Source organism: Equus przewalskii, chromosome X (genome assembly GCF_037783145.1).
Source record: "Equus przewalskii isolate Varuska chromosome X, EquPr2, whole genome shotgun sequence".
In the NCBI taxonomy this organism is placed as follows: Eukaryota; Metazoa; Chordata; class Mammalia; order Perissodactyla; family Equidae; genus Equus; species Equus przewalskii.
Window position 1 is genome coordinate 7,187,007 of NC_091863.1, and position 19,999 is coordinate 7,207,005.

General features: G+C 40.0%; 1 protein-coding gene across 4 annotated transcripts in view; it reads right to left on the reverse strand.

Moving 5' to 3' along the window:
* MID1 (midline 1) overlaps nucleotides 1-19,999 on the reverse strand; it is a 347,027-nt gene that overhangs the window by 26,046 nt on the left and 300,982 nt on the right. For all 4 annotated transcript variants that reach the window (XM_070604434.1, XM_070604436.1, XM_070604433.1 and 1 more), the window contains exons 5-7: nucleotides 15,102-15,250; nucleotides 7,382-7,509; nucleotides 2,460-2,603 (exon numbers count right to left, since the gene is read on the reverse strand). In XM_070604434.1, coding sequence (XP_070460535.1) covers nucleotides 2,460-2,603; nucleotides 7,382-7,509; nucleotides 15,102-15,250 — 421 coding nt within the window. The remainder of the gene's footprint in view (nucleotides 1-2,459; nucleotides 2,604-7,381; nucleotides 7,510-15,101; nucleotides 15,251-19,999) is intronic.

The window sequence follows — 19,999 nt, forward strand, 5'->3', positions numbered from 1 at the left end:
TATTAGGCTGCCTCAAAACAGAATGCAGCAGTTCTTTATTTGTGCTGAAATAGAATAGTCTCTCAGATACAATATTTAGCGAAAAAAGCAAAATGAAGAACTGTGTATGGCACGCTACCTTTTGTGTCCCTAAAAAATGTGTGTGCGTGTATGTGAGTGTATGTGTATCCTTGTCTATAAATAGACTATCTCAGGAAAGATGCAGGAGAAATGGAATTGGTGCAGTGGGCAACTCTGGAACCTGGGTGGCTGGTATATTGAAAAACATCCAATTTTCACTGTATGTATTTTATATATTATTATACAAACATCGTGCATTACTTCTAAAAAAACAGATTTTAGAGAATTAGTATTTCTTTATGATTTGTAGCAGAACATGTAGAACTGGGGATGAGGAATGATACCAGAAGAATCCAAAATCCTGGAAGAAGAGTGAAATGATGCCTAACCATTGCTATAACAGTGCTTCTCAGACTTGCCCCTAAAAGCACTTCAAATATCCGGGGATGTGGCCAGAGGTAGAGAAGTCTTTCTGGAGTTATCTTCTCCTTTCCTTCTCCACTGCTAGTGCCATTTGCAGGTCCTGGCTATCTCTGCCTCTGCGAATCGCTATGAATCTCCAAGTTCATGTCTCTGCTTCTAATCTTCCACTCCATCCTCCACAGTGCTGCCTGAGGTGGCTTCTAATTGTACACCTGATCGCACTACTGCTCTGTACGTCTCTCAAGCCCATAGGGTAAAATCCAAACACAGTGTGGCCTGGGTGGCCCTCTGTGGTCTAGCTCTTGTCTGGGGATTGGGATGAAGTGACTGATGATTAAGAACATGCCCTTTCTGGAACCAGACTTATATGAATTTGAGTCCTGGTTCTGTTTCTCTATCTTCATTTCTCACTGTCTTCCCTTCCTCACTCAACTCTCCAGCCAGGCTTAACTAGACGAGATCTCCCAATATGCCTTACCATGTTAAGTCTCTATAGGTTTCCTTGTGATGACATAGCTGTCTGGGATCCCCTTAACTTGCTGATATATACCCACTCTCTTTCAAGACTTAGTTTAACCATCACTTCCCCCAAGACCTTTCTGTTGCCCCCACCATTTCTGCCCTCTCTACATTCCTACCTACTCAGGCAGCTTGCCAAAGTTGTTCTCGCCGTTCATGATTTTCTCCCTTTCACTACAAAATTACACATCCTTGGAAAATGGCAAGATTTAAATAAAAGCATCCAAGGCAGGCCAGCTAGGGAGTAGAAGGTCTGAGGGTTGAGGAGGGGACGCTGGAGAAAGGGGATACAAGGAAGGGAGGGGAGCCATCGGTTAGCATGGGTCATGGACACTTTAGTCACCTAGAAGCGGGTGTCTTTCTGCAACACACTTTTAATTAACCCTAAATCAAATTTCTATTTTAAGCGTCACATGCCTCAGAATTACTTGTGCCAGGAAAGAACGTCATTAAGAGAGAAAAGGTTTATATAATAAAAGCACATTAAGTTGACACGTACTTATGCAAGACATTTCTTTGTTGAAAAGCGACTGCTATTCTATTCTATTTTCCTTCAACATATTCGATTTTTATTTGCTAAAGTTAGGTTTCAAACTTCCTCCCCTGAAAAGCCGTTTCTTCTGGTCCTTTGCCATTTGCTCAACTCAATTTAAATAACTCTGTGGCGTGGGGAGGAGTGCTTCCTGTGTTATCATCTCTCTGGCCAGCTACTGTTGCTATTTGAGACTATCCAATTGTCTCCGATACCAAGTATTTCATGGGCCCCAGTGAGAGAGGGGCCTCTCTGTTTCAGGTAAGGTCTGAAATTCTTCCCAGGTTGGGGCCAATTACTAACATTTCAAATGATGGTCCTGCTCTCCTCCAAATGGGACTAGGCATTCGGCGTTCTTTGGTTATTCATTTTATTAAATCTTTTTTTTAAAAAAAATTGTGAAATAACACTCAGAAAAGCACATAAAACTAAACGTATGATATAATGACTAAACCATGTAACTCCCACCCAGAAAGTGCTGCTAACCCCATGAACCCCCATATGTTTCTTCCTAATAGTGCCCCTCCCCTCCCACCCTGGAGGTAAACACCATCCTGACTTTTACTTATAGCTTTTAACCCTATGTATGCAACTCTAAACAAAATAGTTTATCTATGTTATGAATGCATAAATGGACCCATACTGCATATATTCTTTAGTTTTCTGCTTCTTTCTCTTAACAATATATTCGTAAGATTCATCCATACGGTTTGCTAGAGATCATTAATTTTCATTGCGATTTGGCCAGTTATTTTTACTAGTATAGTACAAGTGAGTGCTATCATCTTCTTGATTAGGAAAGACAAGCTGATAAATATTGTGTATTCTTTCCCTCCTTGTCTTCCTTCGATCTTTAAATTCAGAAATGCAATCTATCTGAAAACAGCCACCAAACAGAGAAATCAGTAGGGCGTGCGATACTCACTAACAACATTGGCTTGTCCAGTGAATATGGTGTACTGGAGCTCGTAGGAAACCACACTGAATTCATCATCGGAGGTCCAGTGAACGGTGATGGTGTCATAGGAAGCCGTGCAGAGCTCTTCTCTAATTGTGGGAGGGTTGGGAGCTGTGGGGATCAAGAATGCTCATCATCTGAGAAGCAGACACCTCTGGGATACATTTCAGAGATGTTTGACAGTCAAAGCAGGCCTTTCTAAATGGGTCCATCAGAAGTACTAACCTAGAGCTGGTGATCTCAATCCAATGAACATTTGGTTGACTGGTTATCATTGTGATTTTTAACAGGCAGTGTGACTTCAGCCAGGCTGTATGGACTTATCCCTATTTATCATGAACCCACGTTTAAGAGGTTACACAAACAATACTCTCATCCATGAAAGAAAACATGTTAAACAAAAAGTAAACGAGATGAACTTTCATAATTTCATCTACATTGGGGAGATGGCAAACTTCTTGTTAAAGGACTAGATGGTAAATATTTTAGGCTTTGCAGGCCATATGCTCTTTGTTGTAACTACTCAACTCTGTCTTTACACCATTAAAGCAGCCATAGACAATTCATACTCAAGTGAACATGGCCAGGTTCCATAAAACTTTATTTACAAAAACAGGTGAGGGCTAGATTTGGCCTGTGAATCAAAGTTTGCCAAGCTCGGAGCTACACAATGCCACATACTTTTACATTTAGGCACTCAATTGGAAAAATACTGATGTTTGTTATCCCATCAGAAATCAGTCAAATAATTGTTTGAAAATTGTCTTTCATTAGATGTTTTGATGCCTTATAAAAAAAACTTATTAGTGTGGCCTTATTTTCTTCTCACTTTTCAATGTACAGGTGATCTTTCAAATTAAGAATATGATTAACAATCAATCAATAGCTAAGAAGTACATTTTCCTTCCACAAGGAAAACACGATTCCTTGGCATTTGGTTAACTTTATCGCTGGAGAAGGCTGCTGTTTTATGTCTTGAACACATTCTGGAGCAGAGAAGTCTAAATCCTACCAAAATAATGATTTTAAGTTGACTTCTATTGGATTGATTTCAGTAACTGGTTTTATGAGAAGAGTTTGTGAGCAAGAAAAAGACTAGGCATTGAGTGCTTTGCACTGGCAATAATATTTTAGAGCAGGGGTTGGCAAATTATGGCTATGGGCCAAATCTGGCCCACTGCTTGTTTTTGTAAATAAAGTTTTATTGGAACACAGCCAGGCTTATTCATTTATGTATTGTTTATGGCTGCTTTTGTGCAACAGCAGAGTTGAGTAGTTGTGACCATATGTCCTGCAAAGCCTCAAATATTTACCATCTGCCCCTTTACAGTCAAAGTTTGCCGATCCCTGGTTCAGAGACTCTGTCCAGGCCTTTATTTCAAGTCTTCTGTATGCCAGAACCTAACTTCAAAAGGAGAAATATATCTGCATTCTACAGATTAGTAGCAACCTTTGCTTACACTATTACAGAGTTCTCTCCTGCTCTAAACTTTGATTAGGATTGATGAGTCCTAAACAAACCCAAAGAGTGAGAAAAGTTTATGAAAATGGTAAATTTAAAACTTTGATTGTTTTAGTATTCTTCACTTTGCCACCTGAAGATATATCCAGGACAAGTATCATACGAAGCAAGTAAATTTTACGTATAAAGTCAATTAGCTCAGCTCTGTCTATTGGTTATTGAATTCCACAAACATTATTGAGCACCCACAAGTGGCAGGCACTGCATTAAGTTGTGCATTAAGATAGAAGGGCTCTACAGAGCCCTTAAAGCAGTCTTTCTGGAATATGTATTTACACATCTGTCTCCTGAAGTATCCACATGCAAGATTTAGTGTCGTGTGATATGACTTGGATGTGCATGAATCAGTGACACCAATCAGGAGATGTATTCCATGGGGAAGCCTGGCTGCATTGTAAAACATGCCTATTATTGTCTGTGTGGTCCCTGTTAGTGTGGATCACCCTGCATGGGTCAGTGGAGAAACACCTATTCTCCCACAATCGAAATAGTTCATTGAGTTATTTCTCCATCAACCATTGCAGAAAAATTTTGTTCTTTCTGTATTGCAATGTATGATTAAATATAAAGAAAACTACGTTCAAAATAGGCAAGTAGCTGTGAGACACATGGCAGTAGCTGCAATCAGGGAGGAAATGTCCCCTCTCCGGGTTATTAACTTGACACACCACTTAGAGGCATGTCATAGGGGAAAAAAAAATCTTGTTTTCACAGCCAGGCAGGCTAACCCTGTTTTGATTATAAACCCAATGGGTTTGTCCTGAAAAGTCAATACCCAATTTACTGTAAGTGAGAACAGCAGCATGTTGCCAATTTCAATATTCACGGAATCGGTGCCAGAACTGTTATTTTCTTGCCTCTATCATAAACAGGATACAAGAAATGGTGGGCTAATACTCCACAAACACTTCGTTTCCTGCTTACAAATGTCTGATAAACTATTTGGACTTGGCAATATCAGCCAAGCATCATATGTTATGGCCAGGATCGATGTTATGTCTAGAAATAGGCCAAATTTGTATTTGAGGTTGACAGCTAAGAAGGCATAATAGCAGGTACCCCATATGGTCTTAAGTTTGGCATAAACAGCCATCGGGATGATATATGGTGTACACGTTGCTAGTTAGAGCAAACTACTTTGACAATTTACCCTTTAATCAGTACTCTGGCATTCACATAGAGATTAGAAAGGGCATACATTGTTGAAATACTATTAAACAATTATTGGGAAATGGAGAAGACATTCTTGTCAGCAAGACACTGATTTTGGGCAGAATGGCCATGTGCCCACCCAAACACTTTCTCAGTCTTCTCTGCCCTTGTGCATGACCTTGTGACATGGGTCTGGCCCACAAGACACAAGTGGAAGTTTTCTAGATGGGTCTTCTGAGCAAGCTTTCTGTTTTCCTGATAAACAAATACAAACTTAGCTGACAGAATTTTTTGTCATCAATTCCCCTCTACCCTTCTCTTTTTGTCTATAATTTGAGCATGCCTGGAGATGGAATAGTCATGTCGTGATCAGGTGGCAAAAAGTAACATAATGAAGCTGGCAGAGCAGAAAAAGATGAGCCTGGGGTCTGAGGTCGTCATTGAACTGCTGCCTAGCTCTGGATCACATACCTCTGTTCCGTTTCTGTGATACAAATACTCCTTAATGGGTTTAGTCATTGGTAATTGGATTTTCTGTTGTTGCAACCATACTCATTCCCAAATGATATAAGGAAAAAGGAGACTTTTAATAGGATGTCATCAAGAAAAACAGCTCAGCCAGAGAAAGTCTAGACCTGCTCTGCCTAATACAATAGCCATGAGCTACATGTGGCTCTGTAAATTTCAATGAACTTTAATTAAAGTTAAATACAAGTAAAAACTCACTAGCCACATTTCAAGTTTTCAATAACACTGTGTGGCTAGCAGCTACCATGTTGGACAATGCAGATATAGAATGTTTCTGTCATCACAGAAAGTTCTATTAAATAGTGTTAGTTTAGAAAAATCTCAGAGTTAAAAGCTTAAAAAAGGAGGGCAGTATATTCATAAATATTTGAAACCAAGTTTGGTTCCTTACTGTAAATGCTTTTTGTGTCAATTTCTTTCTTCCTTAATAGGAATGGTATGGTTTGAAAGAATTACATAAGATAAGTTTGTGGGATGACTCGCTTGCCTTGCAAATGCAGAAAGGCTGAAAACAGTGCCTCGGGTCCCTGCAAAGAAAAAAACTGATCTTCTGGGTGCCATGCTCCTTGAATATAGAACTCCTTTCTTTCTATCTACAGACTGTAAAAACAAACATCACACAAGGTTCTGTCTCTCCTGCTCCACCTTTCCCAACCACTCTCCCACAAACATGCACACACAGAATTAGAGTTGAGGAGCTGATGCTGCACTAAGGGATGTAGTCTCTTGAAGGCAGCATGTCCTAAGTTTACTGCACATCTGGCTTCAGTGTATATATGGAGCCTTCCTGAAGTCATAGGCACCAGTGGCTTTGGCTAATACAAATAAGGTCGCCTAATAGTCTACATTCTACCAGCGAATGTTTTCAGTTCCTGCATTAGAGGTCCACAGCAAAGAAAAATCTGGAAGCCTGGTTAGGAACAGGAGTAGCCTGAGGTTTTCTTTTATGGTTGTTGCTTTTGTTCTTTCAGCTTGATTCACCAAAATTGCCTATCAGAAAGCACAGGATTGAAACACGGCACCAGTAATTCAAGTGTGATTTTTGGGACGTTTGCCATGGTGACCTTCACCAAGATGAAATTCAGTCTTTTACTAGAAAGAGCAGAGGTTTTTGGAGTCTCTATAGACCTGAATCAAATCCTAATTCTGCCACTCCCTAGCTATCTGATCTCCAGCAAGATAGATGACCTCCGTCATTTGCAAAATGAGGATTATAATACTTTCCCTCAATTCGCTAGCGTGAAGATGAAGATTAAACAAGGTCGCAAAATACAAAGAGCTGGAGCAGAGTAGACACCCAGTCAAAGTTAGCTGCCAGTTCTTTCTCTGCCAAGGAACTGTGAGACGCAGAGGCGTTGCTGACATAAAATGAAAAGTAGTCACGTTACCTTATTTTTCTCTTTGATGGCCAATAGAGCTACTATTTGTGGTACCCACACTCTGAGAGTGAGGGAAATGACGGCAAGTATGATTTTAATGATCAAGATTCCCTTTTTTCCTCTGTCCCCAATTTAATCTTGGACTGTGTTGTTTGGTTGAAAAAAAAAAGGTGTGTCAGAAATTGTTTATGGGAATATTAGACTCCATTCCTAAATCAGAAGCCCACATCTCTGGTTATTAGGAAATTGATCTGGTGGCACTGTATCACTGAACGTACAGAATATTAAAGAAAACACAAAGACAATACCTGTAAGGTAATCCAGACATTCTAGCAGTTTCTTCTCTCGGGAAAAATCTAAGGCAAAGGTGTCAAATGTGTCATTGAGGTTGATTTCAGGAATTAGGACCTGGGATGATGCAGTTGCCATGGAGACTCTGTAATTTAAACAAAACAACTTTTTAGAAATGTCAAGGTGGCTTTCACCGTCATTGGATAGGAATGGAAAAAATAAAAGGAAAAGAAATATCATTAAAAAATCGTGCTGTTTTTATATGTGAGCCTTAAAAAGAATCTCAGAATGGCACAACACGGCAACACAATGCAAATGAATGCAAGCTTAAAGAAAAGGCAAAGGAACTGGGAAAACAGCAGAATGGCCTCCCCCCTTCCTTTTTACTATCGGAAAAAATTCCCCATGGAGGCGAAAGAATATTCATATTTCATGTTGCTGTGTATTTAACAGCCTGGCCCCGTCACATCTAACCCCGGCGAGAAGCACATAGCTCCAGGCAGTTCTTCACACATCTGTCTGGGAAACTGTTTGTTCCTTTCAGACTCGACCCTGTTTCACTTCAAAGAGGAGCCTCCACAATTTCAAACTGCATAAAAGGCAAAGTGAAGATTAAAAAGGAATGTTTCCAGATATTGGATTAGTTTAATCAATTACTAGCCTCTCTCTGAAATAAACATTAAAAAAGGAGTTTTGTCTGGCTCGTTTTCATTCTCCTTGTATTCATTTTCCTGCACCATATTCCCAGCAGATGCCATGGAAAATATTCATGAGCTTTCTCAAAAATTCCCCCAGTGGATGACCATTTCTCCCCTCTTCATTTAGGGTTGTGAGTTAAGAGTTCTCATTTATAAACTATAAAGCAATGTATTGGTAAGTATCGGTCTCTTGCTATGGACTCTCAAGTTGATTTGGAAAGTTCAGTTATTAATAGCAGAACATTTTGACTAATTAAAAAATGCAAGTGGGGGCTGGCCCGGCGGCATAGTGGTTGAATTCATGTGCTCTGCTTTGGCGGCCCGGGGTTTGCAGGTTTGGATCCTGGACTCGGATCTACCCACTGCTCATAAAGCCATACCGTGGTGGCGTCCCATATGCAAAGTGGAGGAAGATTGGCACAGATGTTAGCTCAGCGACACTCTTCCTCAAGCAAAAAGAGGAGGATTGGCAATAGATGGTTATTAGCTCAGGGACAATCCTCCTTGCCAAAAAAAAAAGCTATTCTCTCAAAAACAAGGAAATTGTGGCATGATGTAAACCACTTCTAAGCATATCAAACCGTGCTCTACTTGTAATCTTGTTGATTTCGGTATTTCGTTAAGTTCAGTAAATACCACCAAGGACCCACTATGTATAGAGTACTGTGTAGGGCATTGGGAATTTTTGAGCAAAGAAACAATTTTGAAATAATTTAGCTCTAAATCTAGTTACTTATTTTCTAATTAAGGGCATTCATGCTCATTTATACAAGGCCACAAAGCTAGCTGGCAGCAGCCAGGAGAATTCCAGGTGTGTACTCTTTCATTTAATCTAGAAAAATTTCAACCTGGTTAGCCCAAGAGATATATCTCCTCTTGCATCTCTTAATTGCTCTTAAAGCTTTGGATTTTATAAAGATAATATATCTTGGCTATAAAAATTACTCTTGTGGGTATATCCATATAATGGAATATTATTCAGCCATGAAAAAGAATGAAGTACTGACAAATGCTACAATGTGGATGAACCTTGAAAGCATTATGCTGACTGAAAGAAAACAGATACAAAAGGCCACACAGTGTGTGATCCATTTATATGAATGACCAGAACAACCAAATCCATAGGGACAGAAAACAGATTCGTGCCAGGAGCTGGGGGGAAGGGACAATGGAGAGCGACTGCATAAGAGGTATTCCTTTGAGGTGATGAAAATATTTTGGAATTTGATAGAGGTACTAATTGCACAACACTGTGAATGTACTGAATTGTACACATTAAAATCGTTAATTTTATGTTATGCAGATTTCACCTCAATAAAAGAAGTTACACCTGTGAAATGCTCAAGATCCTTAGGAATGAAGTTTCTATAATTGCATTTCTGGAGCATTTTCATTGCCATATAAGGAGGGAAGTAGAGAGGATAATCAACAATGTAATGATTGGAATAATCTTAGGATCCGTAGATGAAAGTTTGAAGAGGCATAAACTCTGTAAAGAAAAGTTTCAAGTGTTTGAATGAGGGTGGAGAATCTAAATTCACCACTTGACCCTTTTACCAAGGAGCAGTGAATAGCAGAGTTGTGTGACTTTGTTGGCTAAATATTGTACCCAAAGGAATTAGGTTAATTATTGTGCCTAACAACTGCTAATTTAGACTGATGGATAAAGGGATGGTTTGGTTGTTAGACATTTTTCACAGATGGTCAAACTGTACTTAAAAAATGCTTTCCTTATGACCCATAATCACAAAACCTTCTTAAAACTCAGAGATCCTAGGATTTTTCAACAAATATTTACTAAGCCGTTAAAGTATGTCACGTACTGAGGAGGCCAAAATATTTGCATCAATGCAGAAAAGTAAAAAAAAAAAAAAATGCTATAGTGTCATTTGAACTCCTCAAATAAAAATTTCAAAGGGAAACCTCAATTAGTTCTGTTTTATGTGATCAGCAGGGAGAACTGTACTGAGCTAGGATGAAATAAGCGCCCAACTTTCTATTGCGTTTCTCTGCCGTTCAAGCATGGCACAGATCTTGTTGGAGGATCTCGATTGCTCTGAACAGGTAATCTTACTTTAGCACTTCCCCCGTCCAGTGACAGAAGCCTCTGTTCAGGTTCATCCAAAATAGATGTCATTCCCAAGTTTCTCCTAGTTCTATGATCCACAAACCATTAGCTGAAACACACTTTAGTCAAGTGACACTTAAAAATGCCTGCCATCTTGATGGTGGGAACTTTGTGGAGTGGGAACAGAAAGGATGAAAGTTCCTAAGCCTGGGAGGCAAAGACTGACTGCAAGAATCTTTGGAGATGACTGTAGCTTTTAACACCTACTTATTTTTTTGATGGAAGGAAAGATATTTATCTTTGGCTACAATTTCAAATTCTTAATTGGAGTGACAGGCGAGGGGAGAGCTGCCAAATTCAACATTTTAGGCCATGTTTTTATTCCCCAAATCCTTGTTGCCCATCTTCTGGCCTTTCAGATATGTTGCCAAAATCCACCAGCACCATCAGTGGATATGCTACCTTCTCAGTTCTGTGCTTTCACAGTCATGTCTGTGTATGTGTGTGTTTGTACATGCACATGTGTGGGCATGCTTATGGGTGTGTGTGTTAAGCTCTTAACATATTGGGGCAAATAAGGGCATTGTGTCCTATCCTTATGCCTCAGAGGATGGGCTGCACATTACTTCCTGTTTCTCTTTCGACTTTGATGGCCCTAATCTCCACAACACTCAGTTGCTAGCAGCCACATGGATCAGTTTTCCAGAAGGTGGTATGTCTAGAGCTACACTGCTCAAAGGGTTTCTGCCAAATGTCAACACGAGGGGAAGATGCTCCACCCTTCCCGTCTAAAATCACCCCCTATGGCCGACCCCCAACAATGGCACTTAAACGGGTCTCTCTCAGGTGGGTGGGCTACAATGCACAACACCACGCTAAAGCCTGGGAGGTCTCACAGTAATGAAATGTGGTTTACTTTGATCAGCTCAGGATTTCCCAAATGCATTTGGCTCTGGAACCTTGTTGTTGTTTTAACACCAATTAACATCCTGCAGAACACACTTCAAAAACCACTCATCAGATGTGATCTACTTCTGAGAATCAGGAGATATCTTTCCATTCCAGAGATGACAACTGGAGTAGTTGGCTTTGTATTTTGGTAAAGTCTGATGGATCCTTTAACTGCCTATGGTGGTGAGGGACAGAGGGGTCACCTCGTGGAGTCTGAGACTCTCCTAGAAGCTCTGAAAAATGGGTACTGTTCAGAGGGAATTTTCTTTTTACCACCCTCTTGATACAGATAATTTGCTGCAAAAAGTAATTTTAATTTTAGATTTCTCATAAGCAGTAGACCAACTTTCTTATGCTTGGATTTAGTGAAGAGTTTTGCTTATTTAACATAATTTTATAAAGATGCATATGCAATCATACCAAAGACCTAGATATCAGTGTGACTTGAGAATAGAGTATGTTATGTAATCCATTTGCATCCATTTAGTGAGCGGGAAGGAAAGGAATTAGCATTTGCTGCATCTTCACCTTGTGACAAGAACTGAGCTAATATTTTTACTTCATTATTTCATTTCATTCTTTTTTTTTTTTTTTTTTTTTTTTTAAAGATTTTATTTTTTTTCCTTTTTCTCCCCAAAGCCCCCCGGTACATAGTTGTATATTCTTCGTTGTGGGTCCTTCTAGTTGTGGCATGTGGGACGCTGCCTCAGCGTGGTTTGATGAGCAGTGCCATGTCCGCGCCCAGGATTCGAACCAACGAAACACTGGGCCGCCTGCAGCGGAGCGCGCGAACTTAACCACTCGGCCACGGGGCCAGCCCCTTCATTTCATTCTTACAACAACTATTTGAGGTAGGAATAATCGGCCCTATTTCATAAATTTGTTCACTCATTCGTTCACATCAGGCAGTTTGCTATGTGCTGGGGCCATAATGGTGAAAACAAGATGGCTGGGCGTCTTGCCTGCTGGCAGCATATGAGCAAAATTAGACTCACAAGTCTTAAGGAGCAGCCCCAATGCCATCCATAATTACTACTAAGCAATTAGCACAGAGCTAAACGCTTAAAAACGCTTGATTCTGAAGCATATGCATCTCCTACAATGTAAAGCTTGAGGCTTTCTCTCCTTTGGGGTTTTTTTGATGTTTCTTAATTGAAAAACTTTTTGCAGTTTGATTCAGCTTGTAGGCAAACGTATCCATTTTAAGTGATTTAACGATGCAGAAAAATCACATCCAAGTCTCACTTTAGGAAGGCCTGAGGATCAAGTTTGCTCTGGGCTTTCCACCCTTGCATAGCAGAATAAAGATGGTTTAGAAGTATATGCCAAAGCACAAGGCAAACACAATAGGAGGCAGAGAACTATCAAGTTACATCCTAGAGAAGAATGTTAAGTAAAGGGTTGAAGAATAGAAACAAGTAGACAGAGACCAGCACTGGAATAAAGACATACAAGGAGGGGGTCATACTGATATTCTAAACTACGAAAACATAAATCCAACAAACATTATGGAGTATCTATGATGCTTAAGGCCTGTTCTTAGGAGTCATCAGCAATGTTATCACAACTACAGATAGAGGTAGCTATTATGAGCCCAATTTTCTAAGTAGAAAATAGCTCATGGATAAACCCAAAGAATCAGTTAACAAGCGGCAGTGCTGGGATTTGCAACCAGGTTGTTCCCAATTCCTAGTCCAAGCCCAGTGCCCTTTTGCTACGTTCCAGTTGCTGGAAAGAGAGAAGGGCTCTGGGATCAATGAAGAGGATTGACAAGGAGAGACAGAAAGAGAGGGGAAGCAGAAACAGAGGAACAAAGGCTCCCAGCAAATCTGTACAGGGACTATGTATTCAACCTTGATGGAACTTTAGTTTTCTCAGAAGCAGTAGGCCAACTTTCTTATGCCAGATTTAGTGAAGAGTTTTACTTATTTAGTAGAATTTTATAAGAGGACACATACAATTGCACCAAGAACTATATACTAGTGAGGCTTGAGAATATAGTGTATTGTACAACGCACTTGCAGAAAGAGAAATCAAGGTCATGTTTCCGTTCTTGATGAGATGGGCTTGTTACAGGTAGAGCTGAATGGGACCAGATATGGCCTGCTGGATCTGAGGGAGATCACATATATGGGCATTTCTGTGCTTGCGTTTTACGCCCTTGTGTTACACTTCGACTGCAGGTCTTCTTTCAGAATGTTCTATCTTAACTGCCACATTCTCTCCCCTCGCTAGGTGAGAATTCACTCATGTTATACTTGATTGAATTTTTAGGGATTGCTGAGAAACACAGCTCATAGTAGCCATTTCATCTGGACATCTCATGATTTATAGCTGGAGAAAAGTACTCTTGGATCCCAGTTGGAAACCACGACATAAGTGTAAATGTTGTCGAGTAGAATGTCCTGGGTACACTGGACTATTAGTGCCGTTTGCAGTTTTTAACTTTAGGATGAATATAAGGCAATTGGATACAGTCCAGATCAGAGCAGCAAAGACAATTTAACACTTGGAACCTAGGAGTCATGTGGAAAGAAATTGGCTTCTCTTAGAGTAGGGAGGAGATCATTCTAAGGATATAAAAGGGATGATAACCAGCTGTTTATCCACGTGCTTTGGAAGAGATTAAGTATCTAATCAGTTGCAGAAGGAAATTTTCTCAAATATAAGAAATAACACAATGAAGCTGGTTAGACACTAGACCAGAGTTGTAAAAACACTGCACACTACCTTCATTGAAAGAACAGTGAACACAGAAATATCAATGCCTACTTCTATGTGATAGTTTGAGAATTAGCACCGTGTCCAACATAAGCAAGCACTCAACAAATGTTAGTTTTCTTTCTCCTTCCTTGAAGAAATTCAAGTCATAAGATGGTGAATATTTTTTTTCCTAGGCCAGGGCTTAGCAAAGTACAGCCCGAGGGCCAAATGTGGCCTGCTACCTGTTTTCGTAAATAGTTTTATGGGAACACAGCCACAGCCATTCGTTTCCGTACAATCTATGACAGGCTGCTGTAGCGCTGTCATGGCACAGTTGAGTAGTTGTGATGGAGACTTTATAACCTGCAAAGCTGAAAATATTTGCTCTCTGGTCCTTTATAGGAAAAGTTTGCAAACTCCTGCTCTAGGATAGAGACCAGCACGAATGAGCTGTTTGGGGACGTGTAGTGATAAGATGCGATTAGTGCTTTGGATAAGGGGCAGTCGACTCTGAAAATTAGAATGAATGAAAAGTCAAGGCCATTGGCATTGGTTGAAGATGTCATTTAAGTGGCATTAGATGCCTTTCTTTGGCTCCACTAAAACTGCTATATGGGTCTGCATCAGTGAAGGCAAAAAATTTTATACCAATCAAGTATGTGTACTGAAGGAGCACCGACCACCGTCAGTTTTACTGCTGACCTGACTATTCAAATAATGTCATTTTTATGTTCCCTACCCTGGAATAAGGGATATTTTACAAGGAGGAGGTATGAGGTTGACTCTTTGGTCCTATCTCTCCCACATGAGTCGGCCTTGACCTTTCAGGAGAGGCAAAGCTCCTCAACCAAATAAAAACAGGCCTAACAGAGAACAACACCTGGGTGATTTTTTTTAAATAGATGGGCCCTGAGATGGAAGAGAGGATTCCCTTTCATGTTTTTGCCTTCATTTTCATTCTTTGTTATCAAGTGTACAATAAGATCAGGTCTAAGAGTCACAATAAATGCTGTTTTTGTGCTATCATAAGCCTCCCGCCCCCCCCCCCCCAAAAAAAAAAGCAGGCTGATTTTATTCTTTCTAACTGGCTGACAGACTCTTGTTTCAAAGGCCTTGAACTCCAGGCTGCTACTGAAAAGGCATTGACATGTCAAAGGGAAGCATCTTTAGCTGGAACAAAGCAACTCAAAGCCTCTATTCTCTCTGGTACTCAGCCTTGAAAATGAAAACAAAAGGAAGACAGGGCAAGGCCAACCAATCACACCCCAGACACAGGAGCCCCGCCGCTGAGAACTTCCCAGCAGCCCCTGCACTCACCTCTCAGTGATATTCTTAGCGGTCTGTAGGAAACGCGCATGATCATTCTCCTTCAGAGAGTGTTCCGCTTGGGAGATGAGTGATGCCGACCGCTCAATGCACTGTTTGCAGTTTGCAATCTGCTGAGCCAGTTTGCGAAGCCTCATCACCTTGAACAAAAGAGGCATGGAAATGGTTATATGGGTGGGCTCACTTCACGAAAACGCTTCGGGCCAGACCCTTCTGATGTGTGTGCATTTTGTTGTATGTAAGTCATCCTTCGATAAAAGTTCAAAATGTAGGCATAGAAATATGGAAATCCCAGTGATAGGACTCTCCTCTTAGATATTCTTTATCTCCTTGGAGAAGTGTTGCTAATTTGTTTTATGAGGAAACACTGAATTGCGAATTGCTTCCCTGTTGATGGGGAAAAAAGGTATTGCCCAGTGGCAAGTTACAGAGGGTCACCAGACCTCTTCTCTCAACTATTCCACACAATTATTGTAAGATTGTAGGGAACCCTGGAGCTTTCTCTAGCTCAGTTTTTCAGCTGGATCATCAAGAAAATAAAACATCTCTATAGGTGTAAATGTGTGGCTTAAGTAAAACCCATTTTCTAAAAAGTTCTTTGCAATCCATGTAATAAAATTGTGATGTAAAAACATTAAGTATTACTATTTCCCACACTATCTAAAACTCATGTGTTAAATTAACAGAAAGGGAGCATTTTTTCCATTGATTAATATTTTTCCTGTTGAACAGATGAGAGAAAGCCAAAAAAAGCACAGCTGGGCCATTTCCCCTCACTGGGAACGTCATTTCCAGGCACTTTGTGCTTACTTGATAACTAAGAACTATTTTGATAAGCATTTCCCAGTCGGGATAAAAACGCATGTTTGGTTCCAACCTCCATTCTAATTCCTGATTCTGCCTTGCTTGAAAACGACCCTCAAATGTAATTGACCATAACCTCTGGGGCAGGCCAAGATAAGTCCACGGTAACCCACCTGACCGTTTGCTCTGGTGTTGGAAATGTGCTGTGAGATGAAGGCCTCTGGCCAGAAGCCAAGTTAAAATTAGACTGCTAATTGGAATTGCTGTACGCCTAGTGCCCCCATCCACACAGCCTGGGACAGGTCTTAGCCAGCTTTATGATGGTTCCGGAATGGAAAACAGCCCTGGGTGAAAGTGTAGGGAGGTGGCCAGTTAATCTGTCTTACAGACAAGGCTGGCTCAGGCTCCCTCCAGAATTCCTAACTCCAAGAAATTCCTTCTTTCTCCAAGTCATCATTATCATCCCCATGCAACTCTAATCGAAGAAAAGGAAGGAAGGAGATGTCAGAACTTGAGGCCTCTGAGGAACGTCCAATTCCAGCTACATCATACTACAGCAAACAAAGGAAATTAATGCTGAATTGAGAAGCAACAGCCATAAGATTTCAGGCAAGAGTGAAAAAAAATTCCAGGAAGTAAAGAGTTAGAGAAAGAAGTGTCAAAACTTGGGGGCAAACAGTAGTGATCTTAAGCCTGGTAAAAGACTTAACTCATTATAATTATAGTGACCATCCACGGCAGATTCACTGTGTTCATTAGTTGAATAAAATAACACTCATTTTACACCAAATAGAATTTAGCTTCTAGCATCATTATATCTGGAGATAAAGCTAAGAAAGGCAGAGTCCACTTCAAGATATTAGAATGAATCCATAAGAAATTGTCAGAAGAAGAAAAAATAACTGAGGGTCCCTAGAAGAAAGCAAGTGAATGGAACATTTAATCACACGACACAAAGAATGCCGTAAATTACATGGCAGAATCGAAGATGTTTAATACAATTCTAACAAAAGAAAAATGAGGTCAAAATGCTCCTTTAGAATAACTTCATGTCAATAACCTATCCTTTTGGTAGGCCTGTTAGTGACTGCACAGTTACAGATGTAACAATGCTTGAATTCCATTTTCTACTTTCTTTGCTTCTATCAAGATACTGGAAATTAAAAGTGACATAAGAGGAAAAGAAGAAAAACTGGCCCTAAATCACGTGTAAATTAAAGCAAGTCAAAATGAGAACTTCCTTTGAAAATATAGAAATGTTTTACAGAAAACAATTTTTGGTATAATTTTCACTTTAGTTCAGTGTACAGTTCCATCTGATACACCAGACCGGAGCTTTTCAAACGTGATTGCACAAGAATCAGCTGGGATCTTTTTTAAAGGAAAACTGTAGATGTTTGGGCTGACTCTCCAATATCCTTGGTAAGGAGTTGTAATTGACAGAGCAGGAGGAATCTGCATTTAACAAGCAACGTTTTTTGATCTGTAGGTGATGAATCATTAGTATGGTCAGGACTAGCATTTAAAAACCAAATAGAAGAGAAGAGGAGAGGAGCAAAGAAAGTAGCAGAGTGGATTCCTGGTAGAAAGGGCAAGTTAGGTTTTGTAAAACTTTGTGTGTGTGTGTGTGTGTGTGTGTGTGTGTGTCTGTGCTGCAGTTGATGTCATGTGTATTTCTTACGGTGGTTTTTAGTAAAAAAAAAAAAAAAAGAAAAACACTGCTCTAAGTTGGGTGCTCCCAAACTATGATATCCAGCACACAACCAGTTTGTGTAAACAAACTTTCTTGGCATACTGCCACATTCATTCGTTTATGAATCATCTATGGCTGCTTTCACACTACAACACTGGGCAGAGGTGAGCTATTGCAACAGAGACCGTATGGCAAAGCCTAAAATACTTATTATCTGGCCCTCCACAGAAAAAGTTTGCCGACTTAAATGATTCCGATCACAGGGCCCTGATCTGAACCACACCCTGTGAAATGCTATCTTACAGGGTACAGCACTTCAGAATCAGACAATGAGCAGTAAGCCAAATACTCGTTTCTTCCTTAGAAAACGGTTTTTCTTATATATTATTTTAAAAATCTGACAAGATGAATAAAGTGTGATTTTTTTAAAAGAAATACTAGATACTGACCCATAAGAAGATTCTATATAGGTATGTGTTACTGCTGCTGGGGAAATTTTCCCGAGTTGGCACTGTTCTTTTTCGCTTTGGGAAGTGTGACTGCACATTGTAATTTCCGGAATTCACTCCATGCTCATCATGGAAATATTCTGTCTGTTGGAATCTCCTTTTAGTGGGGACATAGGCCTATTTATATCAATTTATTTGCTGTTTACTACACCTTACACATGCTTTTAAAAGCAGCCCTTTATTTTTCTTTACTTGCATTTTAAATGCTTTTATATACTTGCTTTTATATATATGTACGATTTCCATCCCATAATTGTTATGTCCAAACAACTGATCCTCAGCTGACACAAGTATCTGAACTGACAGTGAGGCCTGTACTCAGCGTTTCTATAAGGCTATGGAAAAGCCTGAACATTTACTCCGAGTTAATTATCTTAAACTTTGGAGATTTAGAGTACATAAAAGCAGTGAAGAGAAAGGACCCTTTTTCTCTTCAGCTATGGCCTCCTATCGTAGATCTGTGTCTGAACGTAAAATGCATAATTTGCTTAACTTGGAGTTTGACATCAGCTTTTCGTGTGTTGACATGAAATTTATCCCCTGCTATTGAAGAAACAAGACAATTCTTTCCCGGGGAGTCTCATGGCTTGAGACTCTTCAGTCTGTCCAAGTATAAAGGCTGTCGAGCTATTTATTTCAAAGAATGCACAATGGTCTGAGAGCAGGAATTGCCAGTATGTACTGATGTGTAACAATACCGCCTGCTTGGCAACCTCCCTAGTTGGAGGATTTGCAGTAAGTTTGTTTCCACCAGGTCTAGCGGCCTTGTGATTGGCACCAGAGACAGACAGAGGCAAAGTCACAAGGCGGATGAAATCCACCTTTGTGGTCTCCACAATTCTGCTGGTTCTTCCTCCAGCTCCCTACTTCCAAGTGCTGGCCAGAGGGCTCCAGTGTCCCTTCTCTGGATTCAGTGTCCTCAGACTGCCCAGCCAGCACCCTGGGCACCTGCACTGGGCACCGAGTCCACACTTGCCCTCCTTGCCCAGCACCTCAGATTTCCAGGGTGTTGGCACTCACGCTCTTCCATTCTTCAAAACATATCTCTGACACCACGTGCCCTGGCCAGGGACTCAGTCACTGTGAATTTTGGGGTTTGGGATCAACTACCTTTGATCATGTGCCAAAGTAGTAACTCAAGAGAAAGCTGAACTGGGCCCTCATCTTTCCCAAGTAGCGTTTGCTTTCTAATGTTGCCTTCTGAGATAAAGTCCCTGAGCAAATGTGCATTTTTAAAAAATTGACTAATTTCAAACATACAGGCTATTTTTAAAGTAATATAATCAACTTTCCTGTACACAGTATCAGCTTTACCAAATCTCAATATTTTCACCATATTAGTGGCAGGTTTTTCAAAAGGAAGTAAAATATTACTGATAGAATAGAAACCCTGAGTATCCCTCTCTGATTTCATTCATGTCCCTCTCCAGAGGAAAACCCCCTCTTGAATTCAGGGTTGTCACTCCCAAGCATGTTTATGTATACATGCCTAAACATTGTATGGGTTTTTTTGTAGTTTATCAAATTTTATATAACACTTCTCATTCTATACAAATCATTATAAAACTTTATATTTTTGTGATTTGCCCATATGAATACATATCACCCTAGTTCATTAATTTTAATTTCTGAAGACTGTTCCATTATATAAATATACAATTTACTTGTCTTACAAACAGCTTTATTGAGATATAACTAACATACAACAAACTGCACATATTTAAAGTACAAATTTGACAAGTTTTCAAATATGTGTAAACCCATAAAACAGTCACTATATTCAAGATAATGAACATATATATCATGCTCCCACTTTTCCTCCTGACCCTTTGTAATTCATCCTGTCCACTCCTCCCTGTCACTCATTCCTAAGCAACTACTGA